General features: G+C 33.3%; 2 protein-coding genes across 2 annotated transcripts in view; both read right to left on the reverse strand.

Annotated features, from left to right (window-relative positions):
* LOC118753879 (mucin-22-like) overlaps window positions 1-7,132 on the reverse strand; it is an 8,371-nt gene extending 1,239 nt beyond the window's left edge. Inside the window, exon 1 of the mRNA XM_036488757.1 lies at window positions 7,111-7,132. Coding sequence (XP_036344650.1) covers window positions 7,111-7,132 — 22 coding nt within the window. The remainder of the gene's footprint in view (window positions 1-7,110) is intronic.
* Window positions 7,133-16,155: 9,023 nt separating this feature from the next.
* On the reverse strand, window positions 16,156-20,064 carry LOC118733839 (exonuclease mut-7 homolog). The gene is made up of 9 exons (XM_036463423.1): window positions 19,708-20,064; window positions 19,463-19,600; window positions 19,185-19,396; window positions 18,921-19,126; window positions 17,828-18,840; window positions 17,531-17,759; window positions 17,000-17,433; window positions 16,819-16,934; window positions 16,156-16,760 (listed from the first exon to the last, which is right to left on the reverse strand). Exons 1-9 carry the CDS (start codon window positions 19,898-19,900, stop codon window positions 16,656-16,658), a joined length of 2,646 nt encoding a protein of 881 aa, XP_036319316.1. The 5' UTR covers window positions 19,901-20,064; the 3' UTR covers window positions 16,156-16,655.
* Between the last annotated feature and the right edge of the window lie 32 nt (window positions 20,065-20,096).

Consider the following 20,096-nt stretch of genomic DNA (forward strand, 5'->3'; position numbering starts at 1 on the left):
GCATACATATCTTTGTAGATATAAAATGCTAAAGAAACTCGGCTTCGACCTTAAAAGATTTTATATTTAACGCCAAAATTTTACTTAGAAAACATTTTTTATAGTGAAAAAATTAACTTATCTTACGAGTACATGTGTGTGTGCTTGCATGTGAATTTATAAAAAGAATAGTGATACTCAAAAATCTTCTTATTTGTATGAATTCTCTTATTATTTTCCATCATGAAAATTATTGTTTTGAAAAAAAATTAAAATGGACCATATCGAGCCTTAACCGCCAAAATTAAGTGAGCGACATTTTTTCGAAATTTTCTTTTTGATGTAGAAATATTCCTAGAGCATCTAGATGAAAAAAAAAATTTAAAAAAAAATTTCGTTTACGTTATTTTGGCGGTAAGAGCTCGGATATGTAGTTATGTACACACGTACTTATTATATAAATTTTTAAATACAAAATTGCGTTTTACAAAATTCTCACGCAATTATTTACTAATTTTACACTTCATTAAATGTTTTTGTGTAATGCGCGTTTTTATTAAAATAATATGCGAATGCATAATAAGGGCGTTTTTACTTCGTTTGGTAATAAATGTACACATGAACATACATATGTATGTAAATATATTTACAATTAGTAAACATCACTATATTGCTTTATAAACATTTTTTCGAAAACTTCTTACCTCGCATGAAATTCACAAATACTGAGTGAACGCAATTTTATGGTGCTTCCGTTTCTACCAAAAAATTTCGCATTTTGATTGCCCCTTTCTCTTTTCATGTTCGATTCCAAAATAAGGGCAAACGGTGAGAAAATTTTTTGTTCGTTTCTTAAAATGTCACACTCTGGTAAGATAAATAAGGCACATTTTCTGCCCTTTGAAGCTTTGTCAGGGGAGATGGGCGCCCTGAAAATCAAATGAATGAAATGCGTGAGCTGGACAAGGACACGAAGACGAAAACATGCCCTTTTACATGGTTGAGTGTAACATTAAACACATTTTGCACCGTGGAAGGGCAACATTTTTTGGGAGAAAATAAATCACCATTAGTCAGTTCAGTTAAGTGTAGTTCAGTTTTCTTCTGTTGCTATGTATGTGCATTAGTGTGGTCCAAAATAAATAAAGTCAGAATTTTAATGCTCTCACCCCCTTGGATTGTTCTATATCGAAAAAAGTATACCCATATTTTTTTATTTTGAAATCAAAAAATATTTAGAGGTCGCTCAAAGCGCTCCAACTTTCCATGTATTTTGTATGGGAAAAAACAACTCTTCGTGGAAATGGTATGGAATTCTTGAAAATCAATATTTTTCCACCGGAAAACTCTGACTTCCAATAACAATATCCAATTATTAATTTAACCATTTTTCAATAATGAAGATTTTTTATTTATCCCCCCATTACATTTTCTGGCGTTTTCAAGGGGTTTTGGCGGTCCTATAAAATATAGTTACTAAGAAAAAATTGTTAAAAAAATAATTGGGTTTTATTATTGGGAATCTGTTGAAGAGAAGCAGAGTGTTCTTCATTTCCACGAAAAGTTCTTTTTTACCCGTACAAAATACATGGAAAACTTTGAGCGCTTAGAGCGACCTCTAAATATTTTTTGATTTCAAAATAAAAAATAGGGATATACCCTTTTCGATATAGAACAATCCTAGAGGGTGTGAGCATAAAAATTCCGACTATACTTTTTTACATGCATTTCTGGACCACCTAATGTGCATATCTGTTTATACTTTTTCCAATAGCATAGAATCAGTACTCTAACACAAAACATTACCATATTTAACAAAAGAGAAAATAAGAAAATGCGGAAAATTGTTTTATTAAAAATTGGTCGAGATGATTATTAAACCTCGCTTCGGATTTGTGGAACATTTCGGTTCGGTTAATGGATCAGTTAGTTTGTAAAAGCATGCGATTTATCCGGTTCAAGCCCGGTACATATGCAGCTATACTGTATACAGTGACTCAAACAAGCACATATTTTGTTTTGTCATTAACAAAATGTTAGCAATTTTTATTCTCTATTTTTCAACTGGAATAAATGAACGTTATTTTATTATTTATACATTAACTTAAATATGGTTTTCTATAAACATCGGTTTTAACAGTAGGCACCATGATAAAAACATAGTAAGGTAAAACCGTTCTCTCAATTCGTCGGCCATGATTTTTTTTTTTGAAGTTTGCTAACATTTTAAGATCATATAAAATTGAGAGTAAAAAAATGAATTGTTCGACGTTGTTGTTGTTTGAGATTGAAAATGAGAATGTGTGTGTGAGTTTGTGTGTAAAATTTCAAAATTAAATTGCTTGCAAACGTCAAGAATTTGAAAAATTCCTCTCAGCGGTTCTACCTTCCTATTTTTTTATCATGGTAGGCAGCTCGAATCGTTCAATCACTGTAACCGCCAAATTATATATTTGTACAAAGTTTAGAAAATTGAACAATTTTTCATGAGGTCTATGTTTAATTGTTTTTTTTTTCTCTGGGCCAACTGAATTGTTTCTTAGTTTTAAAAAAGCTGGACCTAGTTGTACTTTTTTAAATCATTTCGTGAATCAAATCCCCACTGGAGCTATATTTGCGGTTTCAACAAAATAAAAATAAAAGATTTGGGTGTTTCCATGATGTCGGACGTGATATTTGTACGACGAAAATGGAAGTCACTTATGCCAAAAAAAAAGTTTTCCTTTCTTAAACATTCTTTAAATAAAGTCAAATTACGGACCATTACAACCAATTCATTCTTAATCAGAAGCAGTTCATTGGTGGTTTGATTTTGAATTGAAATGTGATAACTAACGGACGCGACAGATTTTTCCCACATACAATATTTTTACTAGTTAGTAATGCATATATTAAAATCTCACGAGTGGTTACATTGGTTGTATTTAAATGAAAATTAGAAAAAGATATACTAAAAACTAAAAATAACCACTGGCGATCAAATACACTTAGATATCTTTTTATGCGGTACATGCGTTCCTCAGAAAGCCGCATAGAAAAGTTCTTTACTTACATACAAAAACAGGAGATGCGTTCCAGCATTTTCAAAAACCGCATAAATTCAGATACTCCATGTAAAAAGTTCTAAAAAACGCATAAAAAATACAGTTAGGCATTATTAGCAAAAAAAAACTATTTATTTCTACACTTCAACACTTATTATACCATGTAAAACTGAACATTAATGAAATAAATAAAAGCTTATATGTATTTTAATCAACAAAAAAAATAAAAATACTAAAATAAATATGTACATGCATTATGTAAGAATACAAAGACAAATTATTTATCAGAGCATTGTCTCTTACACACTGAAAAAATAATAATAAAAGCTCTCAAAAAAGCAAAATCGCTTCTGCGAAAAAATGGTTTGAAAAACCGAATAAATTCAAATCTGCATAAAAAGAGACCTAAGTGTACTCCTTAGTTGCGTATGTAACGTATTCGCCCAGTAGCGCCATACGCAGTCATCTAACCAGTGTTGCCATTTTAGCCGTGTTCCGGCTAGATTTAGCCGGTTGCGATAGCAAACAGCCGGAGAAATTTCGATTTAGCCGGCAGCCGATTTGTTAGCCGTTTTGCAGAAAAAAATTAGCCGTTTTCAGCCGTTTTTAGCCAATTTTGCTATTTGCCTTGTTTTCTTAAATTTCAAATATGTATATATGTTTCCATTTTTGACTAAGCGACCCAAAATCTGTTAGAAATGGCTACTAGCCTTATCGTGGAGAAAATTTTCATGTCAGGCAGGGTTGTATGAAATTGAGCCGATTTCGCTTATTTTTATTTTAAACGAAGAAGGGATTTTCTTCATAAAATGTTTGTTATAAATGTCTTAATTTTAAGCATGATAAAAATATAGTAAGGTAGAACCGCTGAGAGTCTCTTTTAAAATTCTTGACGTTTTCAAACAATTTAATTTTTAAATTTACTCACAAACTCACACACACATTTTCATTTTCAATCTCAAGCAACAACAAATTCGAACAATTTCAATTTTTTATTTTCACTTTCATATGATTCTAAAATGTTGGCAAACTTCAAAAAAAAATCATGGCCTACAAATTGAGAGAACGGTTCTACCTTGCTATGTTTTTATCATGATTTTAAGTATGAAGTTTTATTCGCAAACTTAGAAAATAAGAAATTGTTTCACTGTTAAGACACACAAGATGCGTTTGTGTTTGGATATAGTGCCAACAAACAGAATAAATAGTACATGTAGATATTGTCTTCCCAGATAGCGCATATTCAATTCTGCCTAAATTACAAAACATCATTTTGGCCCACTCCCAAAGGTTTAAGGTAAGGGAAAAATTTATATTTTCAAGCACTATTTTTTTAAACAAACTTTTTTGCTGGGGACTTATTTAAATTCCAAAACCGAATGCCAACTTGAATTAAAGGAACCAACACTGAAGTGAGTCAAAATGAAAATAAAAGAGCACAAATTTCTATGTAAAGCAAAACTCTCTGGGAATCCTACGAGAAATCTGCCGGTCATATGACCAGTCATCCAAATGGGTGATCTGCAGTCTTTTGGCATCATATTTTACATCATAATTGAAGGGATTTCTGAAAAATCTGACCAGCTCTTTTGTGTAACTGTGATTTTGCATCCCTTGTCAACATATGGCCTCGGTTGATGTTAACTTAAGGTCGTTGTTTTACTGCCTTAAAATTTAAGGAAAATTTTTACAGCGTCTTTTATGTGTACTGGTTTCTATTTGAGTGTATTGAGAATCGGTCAGTCTGAAAAGGCCTTCTAATGAAGACAATAGCTTTGTTCGTCGAAAATCTAGCGAGAATTATCACTCAAGATATCAGATAGTAAGAAAAAATGCTCCCAAATTCTCTCTCATGTAGAGAAACTTGCAAATTTCTGTACGAACGTAAATTTGCAAGTTTTTCTGCCAGCTAGTGTCCACGGTTGCATTTCAAACAAAAGAAATTTAACGAACTTGTTTATTCAAATTATCGTCGACAAAAAATCCAACCATGTGCCACAATCGTATGTTTTTCCTAATTGCAAATTCTTGTTGGCAAAATTTTTTCCGGCTCGAATTTGTAACTTCTCTTCAAGAAATAGTGTTTTTACTCGTGATTTATTTAAATAAAACATGTGAAATTTAGTTGAAACATTTTAGCCGTTTTTAGCCGGTTTTATTTGCCAATTTAGCCGGTTCGTCCAAAAAGTTCTGGCAACACTGCATCTAACACGTTGATTCGCGCGCCTTAACTTAAGTCGTATTATTTAAAAGTTATTAAATATTGACGTGGGAGATTTTTACACAAATATATGTAACAATTTTAAAATGAATTTCGAGTGTGCCCATAAAAGTTGTAAAAAAGGAATTTCTCAATCAATTTTCTCAAATCAATTTTTTTACTAATGTAATTTTTTTTTCATTTGGTGACACTAGTTTTATTACAAAAGCTTCGTTCGTTTTGCCAAGAAGAACAGTTTCACCATTTAATTTTAATATTTTGAAGTGCCTTAAATTATTAATATTAAAAAATCTTAAAATTTCAAAAATTACAAAATAGCTGCGACATATATAACGCATGCTGCCATTTTTTTAATTTGATGGCACACTCCTGAAACTTTGCAGATATATTGTATTTTATACCAACGTCCATTGCCCCTAATATGAACATTCTATTTCAAAACTATATAATTTAATTTATTATTCAGTTTTTTTTAGTTCTTCTCTACCCAACGTTTCGCATTTTCATAAACTTGTTTCGCCATCTCGAAACGAAATTTTAAGTTATAAAGCCATTTGAACGCATTTACTTGCATTTTTGGTTTACATTTTTATGGAAACACCCATATGTACATATATATATTTAATGTATTAACAGTAAATTTAAAGATGCAGCTCTATAAATATTTTAGTTGAAACACCCGGTTTATTCGATATACGGAAAATGCCGATTTCGAAAAAAATCCGCCAGCCATTTTAGTAACAATGTATGTATATTTTCATGTAAATGCATTGCACTATGTTAGATTTTTCCTGCAGGGAGGCGTTGGTGTAATATAAAGCACGTTTTTCTTTTGCTGGAATTAAGTTTATTGACCCTGAAAATGTTGTGAGAAATTCTTGCCATAGTGCTAGCTATGCAGTTATTGCAGACATATGTTGGTATCAACAAAAAACTTGTCATTATTGTGACTTATCTACTGCAATGATTTTCTTCTTGAGACTGTAAGCACTTACGATGGTCTGTAGTAAAAATTCATGTACGGATATAAGCTTCGAACAGTTTGTGATTACATATAACCAGAATTGTTTTATAATTCCATCGGTTGAATGTATTTCTACCTAAACATCAGGGCACATTACTTTAATTGTTGTTCATATATCGAAAGGCTAAAGAAGTACCTTTGAGATCAGACCTGCATTTAGTCGAAAGTTTAGTAAGTATGAAAATACCACCTCTAGTTATCCTATGTTCTGCAATGCAATCAAACGGGCTTTGGTTCTGTGGGGTTCTTAAAAAATTCATATTCTTCATTTTTTCATCTGTTTCTTTAGTTGTGTATGTGTTGCAAATGGGACTACCGAGATCATTCGTTGGTTGAATACATATGAAGGTATATGCAGTTCTTTCGCTCTTTGAGCCAAATGCGGCTCTTTGCTTAGCAAAGTGCGGCTCTTTTCACTTTCTCTTTGCTTAGCACATTTTGGCTCGTTTTACTTTTTAAAATACATATTTCTTTGCTGGACATTCTTTTCCATTGTGTTGTTTTTTTATTTTATACTTTTTATAAACACACTAGCTGACCCGGCGAACTTCGTCCCGCCCAAAATTTATTTTTTTATTGCAACATTTGGTCCAACGTTTTCCTCACAATTCACGTTCAAGTTGGTTTCGTGGTCGTCAGAAAGCATATTCTCTATTGCCGTCTTAAATAACTAACGAAGTCGTTATGTCCGTGAAGAAGTACGATGATGAATCGTCCTAGAATCTGTATCCTTGTATCCTGTATCCTGTGTCCTTGAATCTGGAGGCAATCTCAAGATGGGGGAGTATCATTGGTCCAATATACATAGACTTACTTCAGACGAAATATCATAAATGTCTTACCATTTTCATTATAGGCATTCATTAAGAATTGTCTTTATTCTGTTTAACCACAGTAAATCAAGGACTGCAATGGTTATGATAGTAGATTTAACGGTGGTAACTTCACTACTTTGGTGCATGGTATTTTCGAATGACTTCACTTGACAATTTTTAGAAATAACTCGACTCCAGCGCCACCTGGTGTTTTAAGTTGTGAACCCCGTTTATTAGGAGATCAACAACACGTACCGAAGAATTATATATGTATTTACAGATAGGTAAAAGTTTCAGTATGTTTGGAAGGCGCCACGCCCACTTTTCTCCATGAGTATGGGATTGATACCATTTCAATACTTCCAGAGATATGCGGTATGAAAAATTCGATTTGTATGGGAGATGCCACGCTCCCTTGATATAACGAAATTATTATTTCATCAATTTCAAAGAAACCGGTACAGCCGTTTGCGAGATCACGTCTTATAAAAATAGGTAACTTCTCTTTATATAATTGGTATAGATAATAAGTAAACGTAAATAGCCAATACCCGATTGCTTTGCGGCGCCTTAAAACACCTTCCAACTAGAAAGCAATCATTCAATTCTATTACATATATATCTATAATACGTGTATCGAATTTCAAGAAAAACGGACCATATGTACAATTTTTTCGAATAGTCAGTCCCTGGTCCACCTATCAGAAAAAAGTATCTTATATGTCAATCCGGGCAATAAGCTACCTATGCGCCAAAATTCAAGAAAATCAGACCATAAAAAAGATTTTTTCGAATAAGATCGGTCCCTGTTTAACTTACCGGAAAAAAGGATCTTATATGCTAATCTCGGCAAAAAGCTACCTGCTTGCCAAATTTCAAGCAAACCAGACCATAAAAAAGATTTTTTCGAATAGATAGGTCTCTGGTCAACCTACCGGATAAAATGATCTTATATGCTAGATCGATCCCTGGTCCACCTACCTGAAAAAGTATCCTATATGTTAATCGAGGCAAAAAGCTACCTACGTACTAAACTTGAAGCAAATCTGACCATAAATACAATTTTTTCAAATAGATCGGAAAAGGGGATCCAATATGCTAATCTAGACAAAAAGCTACCTACGTACCACATTTTAAGCAAATCGGACCATTTAAATAATTTAATCCAGACGCTGACAATTTCTGCTGGAAATCCCTGTTGAAGGAGTTTACTCTTTGATTTTAAATAGCAAAGAAGGGAGACGTAGGGGGAGAGTTCTACCACAAAAGTTTGTACCCAAGGATCAAATGTATATCCCAATGAAAAAAATATTGCTCGACTAGTATACAAAATTATTGTTTTTAAAATTTTTGATAAAAATGCATAAATCCCCCAAAGAGCCCCATTTGAAATGATTGAAACGAATATATGTAACATCAAAGGAAAATCACGAAAATTTGGTTTAAAATTACAGGGCACACTTTCTTCCTTTATTTCAAGCAGTTTTTTTTTTAGATTGGTCCAAAAAATCATAACAAAGACAGAAACAAATGCAGGTATTTAAAGCACAGTTTTGTTACACAAATACTCCCACGACCACAGACAAAAATATTGGCTACAATTTGTCATTTGATTTGCCAGATATACGTTTTATCGGTACACATACACAAAATTCGCATTCGCAAAAGCTCCACATTGATTATTGCGAATGCGAATGTTAAATTTAACGCGGAAACTCCGCGGTCGCGAACGCGAATATTCGCAACAACCCTGGTCTCGATATACCATCTTTCGTTTCCTCATCAGCGCATTAATTTCTCGATGCAACCTTTAAAAATTTGTACCCAGTTCTCAAATTTTGTGAAGAGAGAAGATCTTCATTAGGCGAAACTACACCAAAACAAAAATTATTGCTAATTGTACGTTCAACATGAGATTGTATATTCAACATAAGAAACTCCAAATAAGATGACTACCAGGCGAATGTTGTAATATTAAAGAAGTTCTCAAAGATGGAAGGGTGCGTTTTACATTCAGCCCGTTCCGGATGATATTCACTGCATTGCGATTGGTCGAAATCCGAGTCTGACAATAATTCGTTGAATACCCACAGTGGTCTTGAAGCAACCATAGCTATGACTAAAATGCCAACCAAAACTGCTTGCATACCTGTTTTGGAACGCACCCATAGACCAATATGCCGTTGGAATTAAAATCATATCTGCTCCTATGCCTAAAATATTAATTAATTAATTAATTTCTCGATGCAACCTTTAAAAATTTGTACCCAGTTCTCAAATTTTGTGAAGAGAGAAAATCTTCATTAGGCGAAACTACACCAAAAAAATAGTATTGCTGATTGTACGAGAGATTGTATATTCAACATGAGAAACTCCAAATAAGATGCCTACCAGGCGAATGTTGTAATAGTAAAGAAGTTCTCAAAGAGGGAAGGGTGCGTTTTACATTCAGCCCGTTCCGGATGATATTCACTGCATTGCGATTGGTCGAAATAATCCGTTGAATACCACTCGTGTTTCAAAAGTAGTCGCATATTTTCATCATGCTTCCCAGCCTAGAATTGTTTGAAAAAAAAGTTATCGGGGTAAAAATCCCGACCACAAAGTACAAAGTTATGGAAAAATAAAATGCCGTTTCAAGGCTAATAAATCTAGAATCATTGAAAAAGATTTTTAAAATCCTCTAGCTTTTGTGGAAAAATTAGCAAAGTTATTTTTAGTCCCGTATTCGGCTGCCATAATTATGTGGTCACCGTAGTTATGATGGAATCCGAAAAACTGGAAATGCAACTTAAGCTCGTCAGCGATTTCAAGCATCCGTTGTTGGTTACCCCAGCAACCGAGGCAATCGGAGATCTGTTTGATACTGGCGCAAAGCGTTGACAAGCATTAGTGTGTTAGTTGTTAGTGTGTTGACGCTTTATGCTTGAGTGTCGCCGGGCAAGCTTCAAGCACCCGACATTCAACCCGACACTCACACATGTACTCGTTGCTGGGGTAACCAACAACGGATGCTTGAAATCGCCGACGAGCTATATGGATTCCGGCAACAAGTACCAGATTAATAATATCAGCTGATGAAAACAGCTGCGTGACGTACATATGTATATTTCCAATTTTTGGTATAAAGCTCGTCGGCGATTTCAAGCATCCGTTGTTGGTTACCCCAGCAACCGAGGCAATCGGAGATCGTCGTGTCACACGTACTTGTTGTCGGCTCGTGTTGATGGAAAATCAAAAATTTTTGATTTTCCATCAACGCGACCGCTTGACAAGCGGTCTGTTTGATAGTGGCGCAAAGCGTTGACAAGCATTAGTGTGTTAGTTTGTTGTGATATGTAAAATGAGCAAGTTCGCGGAAGATAAAGATTTTAGTGGCAAGTAGCGAAAAATCGTCATCCGATGAAGACATGTTTACGTCCGCCCACTACGAAATTTTATTGCAAATGGTGTTGACGCTTTATGCTTGAGTGTCGCCGGGCAAGCTTCAAGCACCCGACATTCAACCCGACACTCACACATGTACTCGTTGCTGGGGTAACCAACAACGGATGCTTGAAATCGCCGACGAGCTTAACGTATGACTGAGTCTTTGTACTCTACAATGAAATTCGTAAAGTCAGAATACCGTTCACATATCGTTCACGATAATTATTGAAAGTTATAACTTGAAACTTGCAAAGTAGGGGAAATTGAGAGAACAAAATGACATTTCATTTTGAGGGAAAGCTGCTAGTTTCTGCTGGAAAAATTTTAGCCAACAGCAATTGTCCAACAAGAAAACAGCTGGTTGGAATTTACGCAAATCCCTAAATTGATCGATGGTTTGGAAGTTATAATAGTAAAATGCGGCTAATTGATTGCGGCTATTGACTAACCAACATTTAACAGAACTGTTACGAACGGCTTTAACTGACGTATAACCAGATTGATGAAAATTTGCCGAAAGGGGTCTTTTGAATTTTCTTTAATATCAATCTTACGTACATTAGAATAATCATAAAATTAATGTTTTTCATTTCTAATAATAATTTTATTTAAAAATAAAATTATTGCTTTTGTTGCTTTTTTGTGGCACTTTGTAGCGTTTATAAATTATATGTGGCTCTTTTCGGCCTTGGCCTTGCCCACCCCTGGTATAGCCCAATGGTATTTTATTGCTTTATACCACCAGCTCAGACCTTTGCCTTGTACTTTAGTTTAAAAATTTCGCTTTGGCTTGTTGTCAAGTTATGTATATGTATCTATTCGGTTATTTAATAATACTATTTTCATTTTAAGTTGAATCTGATTCATATTAGTTTAATAGCAAACAAGATATGCTAGAAAATCTTCATACCGCTCTGCTGTCACATTTTATGCTTGGCTTGGGTTACTTTAGCATTCTGTGGGAATAATACGACATAAGCTTCCTGCTGTTCTTCTTTTAGCTGTAGTCCCCGTAAATTTACCACATCGGCATCTACATGGACAATGTTTTCTTGAATTTTGGAATTATTCGCAAAGTTATGAAAAAGATTTCGGAATTGTATATAGAATTCTGTTGTATCTGGTCCAATGAGAAACACTAAGGGAATTTGATTTATTAACTGGATTGCCCCAGCTGCTGCTATTATGCAGCACACTATGATGAAATATTTTTGCATTTTTTTTTTTGTTACTTATTCCAACGTTTATGTCAATAATTTTTAAATGATTCTATCACAATTGACTCCCAATTAATTTTATAATATTTATAGTATTTGTATAGATATTAAAACAAGTAATTTTTAGCAAAAAAAAAACCGACTTAAAAAAATATATATATATCTATATATTTCATGATCCAATGATCGCATCTAAACCAAATTAGTAAATTAGTATGGGACCACCTCTGAGACACCACCTTTCCATTGCAAATTATTGAAATCGGTTGACGTAGTGCGGTAACATACATAAAAAAAAATGAAAAATAAAAAATATTCCGACGAACTGATAACTTCCTCCTTTTTTGGAAGTCGGTTAAAAAATATAAATACTCGTACTTTTAATTTCTGTCACAAAATATTTGCATAGTTTTCGTCAATTTAATATCAAAGGTATTTAATTATTTTACAAAGGAGAAATATTATTTAAAATATTCGCACTATACCGCAAACACTTTTTGAGCAACTAAATTAAAACTTGTCATTTTCGCTATTTAAAAGTAAAATGAGCATTTCGCTATTTAAAAGTAAAATGAGCATTTCGCGAATTAAAATTTGACAACTTTTATTAAAAAATGCAACAACAAGTGTTTGCAGATATTTACATATACACAAACATACATATTTTCAAATTTTAGAACGTGGTTGGTAACATTTTTGATGTTCAGAGCTTAATAGTTGCGAGAAACCACGATAGCGTTAATTTTTTCACTCTGCTGCGCAATAATTCGTTCACGAAAATTTTTAATTACGCCAGCTTAAAAATATTTGGGTAGGAATAAGTAATAGCCATATATGTATGTATGTATGTAAATATATGGGGCGTTCCATACCAAAATGGACGGGGTCACTCTTCATGATTTGTTTCAAATTTTTAGGGTTGATGGATAAACATAAATAATATATAAATATGAAATTTGAGCTTGAATAATACATTTTTAAAAACTTCACAGCACAAAAACAAAAACAAATCGATTTAATAGTTTTTCAAATATCTCGAGAACGGGACGAGGAAAAATTTTTTTTTAAATCACACATACACACACCAACATTCTCTATGAACAAAATATTTTTTTAATTTTTTTCTTGAAAAATTATTCACATACAAATTTTTTGATAAAAAAAAACTAGTTTTTGAAAGTATGCTATCTCAAAAAAAAATTTAAAAAACCAAAATGATAGCTCTGAATATTGCGCAATATTTAATTATAGTATTATGGGCAGTGTTGCCAGAACTTTTTGGGGTGACCGGCTAGATTGGACAAAAAAAACGGCTAAAAACGGCTAAAATGTTTCAACTAGAATTAACTTTTTTTTAATACATAAATTACAATTAGAAGGACTAGTAAATCCATTAAATTTTTTTTGCTAACAAAGATTATTCCTAGCTAAGCTGTACACCACTTTATTTTTGTTTAACAAAGAAATGTTCATGTTTGTATTACTTAAATATAAAAACAGAGATAAATTACAAACTTATGGCATTTTCTCTTCCATTAAACAATTTTGCCTTCTTATAAATATTGTAACATTTGCAGTAGGTTGCTTTTTGTCCCGCAAAATGACTATATTAGCAAAAAGTATGGCACTTTTGCTTAGGCGGAGGGCAATATATTGAGAAATGAACACGTGAAGTTGTGAAAGGGCTGAGCAAAACAGAGCAACATTATTTCGAGAAAAGAAAACGCCATGATACAAACACAGAAGGTAGTTTAATATATTAACATTCGTTGTTGTTGCCGAACTTTTAACAAGTTTATGACATTTAACTAAAATCATGCCACCAGATTCACTAGTAGACACAATTTTGATTCTTGTAAAAGTAAAAAAAAAAATAAGTTAGTGAAGTTGGATGAAAATACTAAAAGTGTTGCGCGTTTCCAAACTGTCAGAATTCGGTACACCTGAGTAAAGATTCGAAAATAAAGTTCTTTGCTTTTCCGAGGATAGGGTACGTAATACGTGCAGTTCGACGACAAATTGCTGACGCAAAATATTTTTTAACCTCTAAAAGATGTACCGTTATCCATGGAACAGGAAGGAGCTCGAGTTAAAATGATGGCCTGCAACTTGTAACAGTACCAATTTTTGGATTCTCGGAATTTTCTGATAAAGATGTGGTGCTGCTAAAAAATTTTTATATGTACATAAATATAAGCACGAAACTATGTATTTGTGACAAGAATTATCCACAAAAGATGAAAACTATTGCAGTTTCATTTTATAAAATTTTTGTTTATAGAAAAATGCATAAGTAAGACAGTTTGGGTACGGTTCGGTTATTTGTACAATGATTTTGGGTTATCGTGTCCAAATACGTGACCCGAATAAATAAAAATTGTACATATACGTCTAGCAAAGGGATTAAGCTTTAATTTAAAATAAAGATTTCGGTTTGAAATATGCACATTTATTGTAAATTTGGAGGTGGATTTTGCGCAAAAATACTGTGGATGGCGTAACCGGAGTTGGACTGATGAGGTTATTTCTTCTAGTGCGGCTGAAGGCCACCAACTCGGAAACAACAATGATAACAAAAATAAAATATATTAGCACCATGATGCAATTCTTCACAGGTATTGTCTCCCCAGAGAGTTTTGCTCCAAATCGAAATTTGTGCTCTTTTATTTTGTTGCGTGTAAAACTTCACACTTAAATTTAAGGCATTCTTAACAAAAATTGAAGCAAGTTTCGCCTATTTTTCTTTAGTTTATTTAATGTTTATTATTTTTTACAATATGTAGCTCATTACTTAACAAAAACCATATACTACATCCAGACTTTAGACTTTGTGTAAAAATTATGAAAATTATGCAAAATTTCAGCAAAATTTGTAATAATCAGCTAAAATGGCGCGTCCCAGTTTATATGTAATTGGGTTACTCGCTTAAAACAAAAAAAAAACATTGAAATCGGCTCACTATCTGAAGACTTTTCGGGTTAGAAAAAATTGTTTTTCAATTTTATATAACACAGCCCGACAGAAAAAAAAATTTCTCACGGATAAGACTAGCCACTTCTAATAGATTTTGGATCACTAAATTTGTAAAAATAAAAACTTGTATATTTGAATTTTAATAAAATAAGGCGAATAGCAAATAGCAAAATCGGCTAAAACCGGCTAATTTTTTTTTGCAAAACGGCTAAAAAATCGGCTGCCGGCTAAACCGAATTTTCTCCGGCTGTTTGCTATCGTAACCGGCTAAATCTAGCCGGAAAATGGCTAAAATGGTAACACTGATTATGGGGTGCACTCGTCAATACTTTTAGTTAAGGATTTTTTTTTTACACCAAAGTTGAGTAAAATGAGTACATTGCGAATTTAAGTTTTTTTTTTTTTAATTTTTTTTTATTATTATTTTGAGTATGCAGTTGTGTAGCCCATTAAATCTTAGTATAACAAAGTGCAAGCAAATTGTCAAAAATAAACGGTATTTTGTAACCTCTTGAAACTTGCATAATGGGCTATAAAACTGCAAAGTACTTCAAATTTTTCCTAAAACTTCTGAATAAAAAAAATTTGTTTGATTTTTTATAATTCTCATACAAGGATTGAAATGCGCATTTACTCGTGTTCACAGTTTATTATATAATGAGCTACGCTTATATAAAAAGAATATTAAACATTAAAAAACACAAACAAATGTACCCAAAACTGGTCAAAATAAGGCCACCCGTTTACATACTAAACGGTTCGTGCTTTACTTTTCGGTATTATTTTAGGAACTTTGGTATTTTTTGGCTACATTTCTGTAAGTTTTCAGTATTTTTCAGGATTCTTAATTTACGATTTACGATAATTTTCGAAATTTCGAGATTATTTCAGAATGTTCTGAATGGTTTCGCTATTTTCAGGACTTTCGGGAAAAGGGTTTATTTTTGTATCCAGTATTAAGCGAAAAACTGGAAATTCGGTTGATATTCGATAATTTCGTTATCCGGTTATTCGGATTTTTAAATCAGATATTCGAACATCCGTATTCCTGAGATTACAAAAAATCCGTATAGAACTTCTAGCCCTAGTATATAGTAATCCAGAAACGCAGCCAAAGTACGCTGACAAATATATGTTAATACGTACTTATTAACTTGTTCCATTCTACAACGGAGGGTGATAATTACATATATGTTTGTATGTACATATCGTTATACATACAGCTTATACAAAAAGCTTTAACTAAGTAAAAATCCAAAATTCACATTTTGATTGATTATGATGCGTTTCATCGAATTATAAGTCCCCACATCGTTTTATGCAAAAAAAAAAATTTAGTTGAGGCTTTTTTTGCATTTCAGCGACGATACGCCCTTTCCATACTATGTTAACAATACAGTCTGCCGGCCTAAGAATTTGTGCAAACGATACGTAAATAAAATACAAATTTCATATAGTTTCCGCCATCTTTTTATTAAATTCATTTATTACAGACACATATGTATGTACGTATGTTTGTATGTATGTCTCATTTGTATTGAGACTTGAACACTACACTACATCATTCTTATCATTATTTCTAGATTAAATTTATGTATGTATGTATAAACTAACATACATATGCATTAATTAATTTGTATTTCGTTTCCTTCATGTACTCTTAATTCACTTCAATGTACTTTTATTATTTGTAATATTGTTGATTTTGTACTAATTTAAAAATACGAATATACATTTGTATGTATAAGAATGGGTATATATTTGAAGAAAAAAAACACGAAATTAAGATTTCATCGATTTCAAGAATACAAATGTATACACTTTTACATATAGAACTATGTATGTATATAAAAAGATGCTTATATGTCTGAGAAATAAAAAAAAAACAATATTCATAGACCACCACAATGCAAAAAGTTCAGTCGCAATGATTTGTTTATTATATTAAGCGTTTAAAATCGAGAAGCAGCAGCAGTTTCGCAGTTACCGTAGAGGACATTTTCCATAACACTGCTGTGTATGGAATGGGCACCATCCCAAGTACATACACCACAGTTCTGTAAATGAATTGAGTCTAGAAATATATAATGTCCTCGTTTAATTTAACAAACTTACATCACATATATAAAAATGTTCCTTCGAGCGTAATATGTGGGATTTAATGCGATTCACCTTTATATTCCTGCCCCGATAGGTCGTTTTTGATTTCAAAACATGATTGTTAACAGTTACTGTAATGAGATGTGTCAAAGTTAACGAAAGTTATGTAAATAACAGATGAGTTTATTACACGTACATAATTGAAAATTTTTTTCGTATGGACTCATATTTCCACCACTTTCATCCTTCATTTCATCTAATGCCTGACCATAGCGTATTATTTGCATTTCATGCTTCAGTGCTAATATAAATTCATTGCTATTGCAGTTCAAACATCGTGTAAAGAGATTACTCTCATATATTTTTATGTCCAACAGCCGAAGTATATTCAATACTTGTTCTACGCTGGAATCAGTAGGGATTTGTAGACAATGCTCTTGTGGCAATTCACTAACAAACAAATTATAACGCGAGTCCCGTGTAAGTACATAACGATTTTCCCTTTTAGCGATATCAATATAGTGATCCAAGTCGTCCTTGATTACTTCCACGCAATCGATTCCTAACTTACGTAACTCCTTTGAAAGGCCGTATAGCATGCTGTCACAAATGAATTTCGTTCGAATACCGCTAAAATATTAAAAAAAAAAAAACTTAAAATTATTATCATTGAACTTATTGGAATAAATATAGGAATATACTTTAGAATACCAACAAGTATGCTTACCCATTGTTTTCAGTTTTTGCATTAACTGCTTTAACTCTCTGCGCATTCATTTTAACTACACCGGAACTGGGGTCGTCGAACTGCTCGTTGATAACGCGCTTCATTCGAAACAAATAACCTGTTTTGCCAGTTGTAACCTCATCAACTACTTGATCAACATCTAAACCCATGCGTGTTAAAATTTCTGAAAGCACTTGATAAACTTGTAACAAACAGTGCGCATCCAGGGCTACAAAAGAAAAAATATACATGTAAGATGAAAATTGCATTGAAATTATTATGAGTTTTTCTACTCACCAGCGTATACGATTTGGTCATGACGGAGCGGCCTATTGGCCCAATTTGAACATTGATTTGATTTATCCAACTTTTTACCCAAGCAGATCTCGGCCAACACGCATAAACTTTCTCCCGAATTGAAGCCACTCTCAAATGGAAATTTGACAATCTGTAAGTACTTCAAACGTCGCCATAACTCACGCAAATCCAAATAACAAGTTTTCGAATTAAGGTTTAATTGCAACGGCAATGATTTGTGCAACATACGCAAATCTTGATGCAGGGAAAATCCTATTTTCAAAATCTCCAAATTATTGAACACTCTACGTCCGAGTTCCTGCCATAAATCATCACTAAGGTTAGGCGATAAGCAATCTAATAGGTAGACGCGATCCATAATAGCCATCTGCAGCAGTGATATGACATTTTCATTACAAACCGTTGGCTTCCACTCGGAATCGAAGGCGATAAGCAGTTGGCCTTCCAAGTAATCTAACATGTCAAGAAACTTCACACGATCATCTATTATCAAAACGCATTCAATGGGGAGATTTAGTGTCAAGTAGCGATTTGCTGTTAAGGAAGTTGAACGTTTTGATTTGTTCATTGCCCCCGCACTATTAGCGGAATTAGATGATTCATTGCTAGTGTTGTGCATATCCTCAATCGATCGGTTCTTTTGCATGTACTGGCGTATATCATTGGGACACTCTTCCTTCTGTAGGTTGAAGTACTTTACCCAGAAGATTGCTTCCTCATAGTCACCGTAAGTTGCTACATTTGAAATCAAATCTAATTGTAATGGTTTCGTACTGGCAGCATCGCGAGCTAATTCACGCCAAGCCTCGCAACTCATTCCACCATCTTGGTATTTGTGCCACAGGTAATGCATATACGAACAAGACTTTGTAAAATTCAGATTGGGGGTATATTGAGAATCAATTTTATATTTCTTCGCCAAACGCGTGACTAACTTAGACATGGGACGATAACTTAAGACATTATGTTTGATATCTTTGTACTCATATTTTCTGTAAAGCAAAATAAGGTAATAAAAAATTTTTTTAATTCTTAGGACAGAGGCAAAAAAATTTATCTGAACCCAACTTACGTTAATATTTCATCACAGTGTTCCATAACAGTCTTTTGTTTATCCAATAAGGAATCAAGAAATTGCACGGTTGGCAATGTCAAATCTTTAGCTGCAGTAAGATACTCTTCCGCCAATGACACCTTGTCTTGTAAAATCAAAGGGAATATTATATCGAAAATGTCAAAAAGATTCGTAATTTGCAAGTGCATTGTCCAATACGCCGCCTGTAAAAAGGCTGATAAGATTTCTTGAAATATAATATATTTATATTTATATATTTACATCTTTGAAGTGCCCATGTGTAATTAGTTCCTTTATTTTAGGCACCAACAGTTCACGTATCCTGTTCAATTCATAGGTGGTCATCACAGCCTTATATAACGGTACAATTCCGCAAGTCTTCACAAAATTGAAAGCAACCATGCGCGTGTTGTCTGTGCTTTTATTCGATATATCTGGATATTGTTTGTGGAGGTCGGAAATGGTTTCTAGTACTATATATGTACAAAGAATCATTAGTTCTATAAAGATGTACCAATTATTCAAAGTCCAAGTCTTACTGTATAGTGCCAGGTTCTTGTTTTTTAAATTATTACACCCTGGACAATTAGCGAATAATTTTAAGGCCAGGAGGAGAGGATCTGCATCTTTCATGAGCATCACAATGAGATTGTGCTGAGCAGACGGTGTGCGTTTGTCTACATTGAGAACATACATACATATATGTATGTACATACATGCATATATAAGGATAAAACATTTATTAGGTAAGAAACTGTGAAAACTCTGGAGAAAAACTTCTCACATGAATTCCAGTGCTCCTTGTAACCATCGAACCAGTTGCCAACGTCAGGACTGAGACTGCGGTCAAAGTTTTCCCTGTTTAGACCCGCACCGATTGTGATGTCTGGCACGACGGTGATTTTTTGCATCCCATCTGAGAGACTAAACCAATCCTCATCGTCCTCATAACCGGCTGGAATACCACGATAACTCATCGTGAGAACTTATTTTGCAATGCAATTCCGTTTTACTTTTATATTTTTTTTTATATTTTGATGACAATACAAGTAATTCCAAAATCACTATTGTGATGAATTTGACAGCGCTGCCATGTTTCGGAATTTTTCTTGATAATGCACATACGCATGGTCTCGTTACATCCGGGTAATAAATAACAATAAGGTAATGAAG

Source organism: Rhagoletis pomonella, unplaced genomic scaffold, assembly GCF_013731165.1.
Source record: "Rhagoletis pomonella isolate Grant_MI unplaced genomic scaffold, Rhpom_1.0 Rhpom_scaffold_00002, whole genome shotgun sequence".
Lineage (NCBI taxonomy): Eukaryota > Metazoa > Arthropoda > Insecta > Diptera > Tephritidae > Rhagoletis > Rhagoletis pomonella.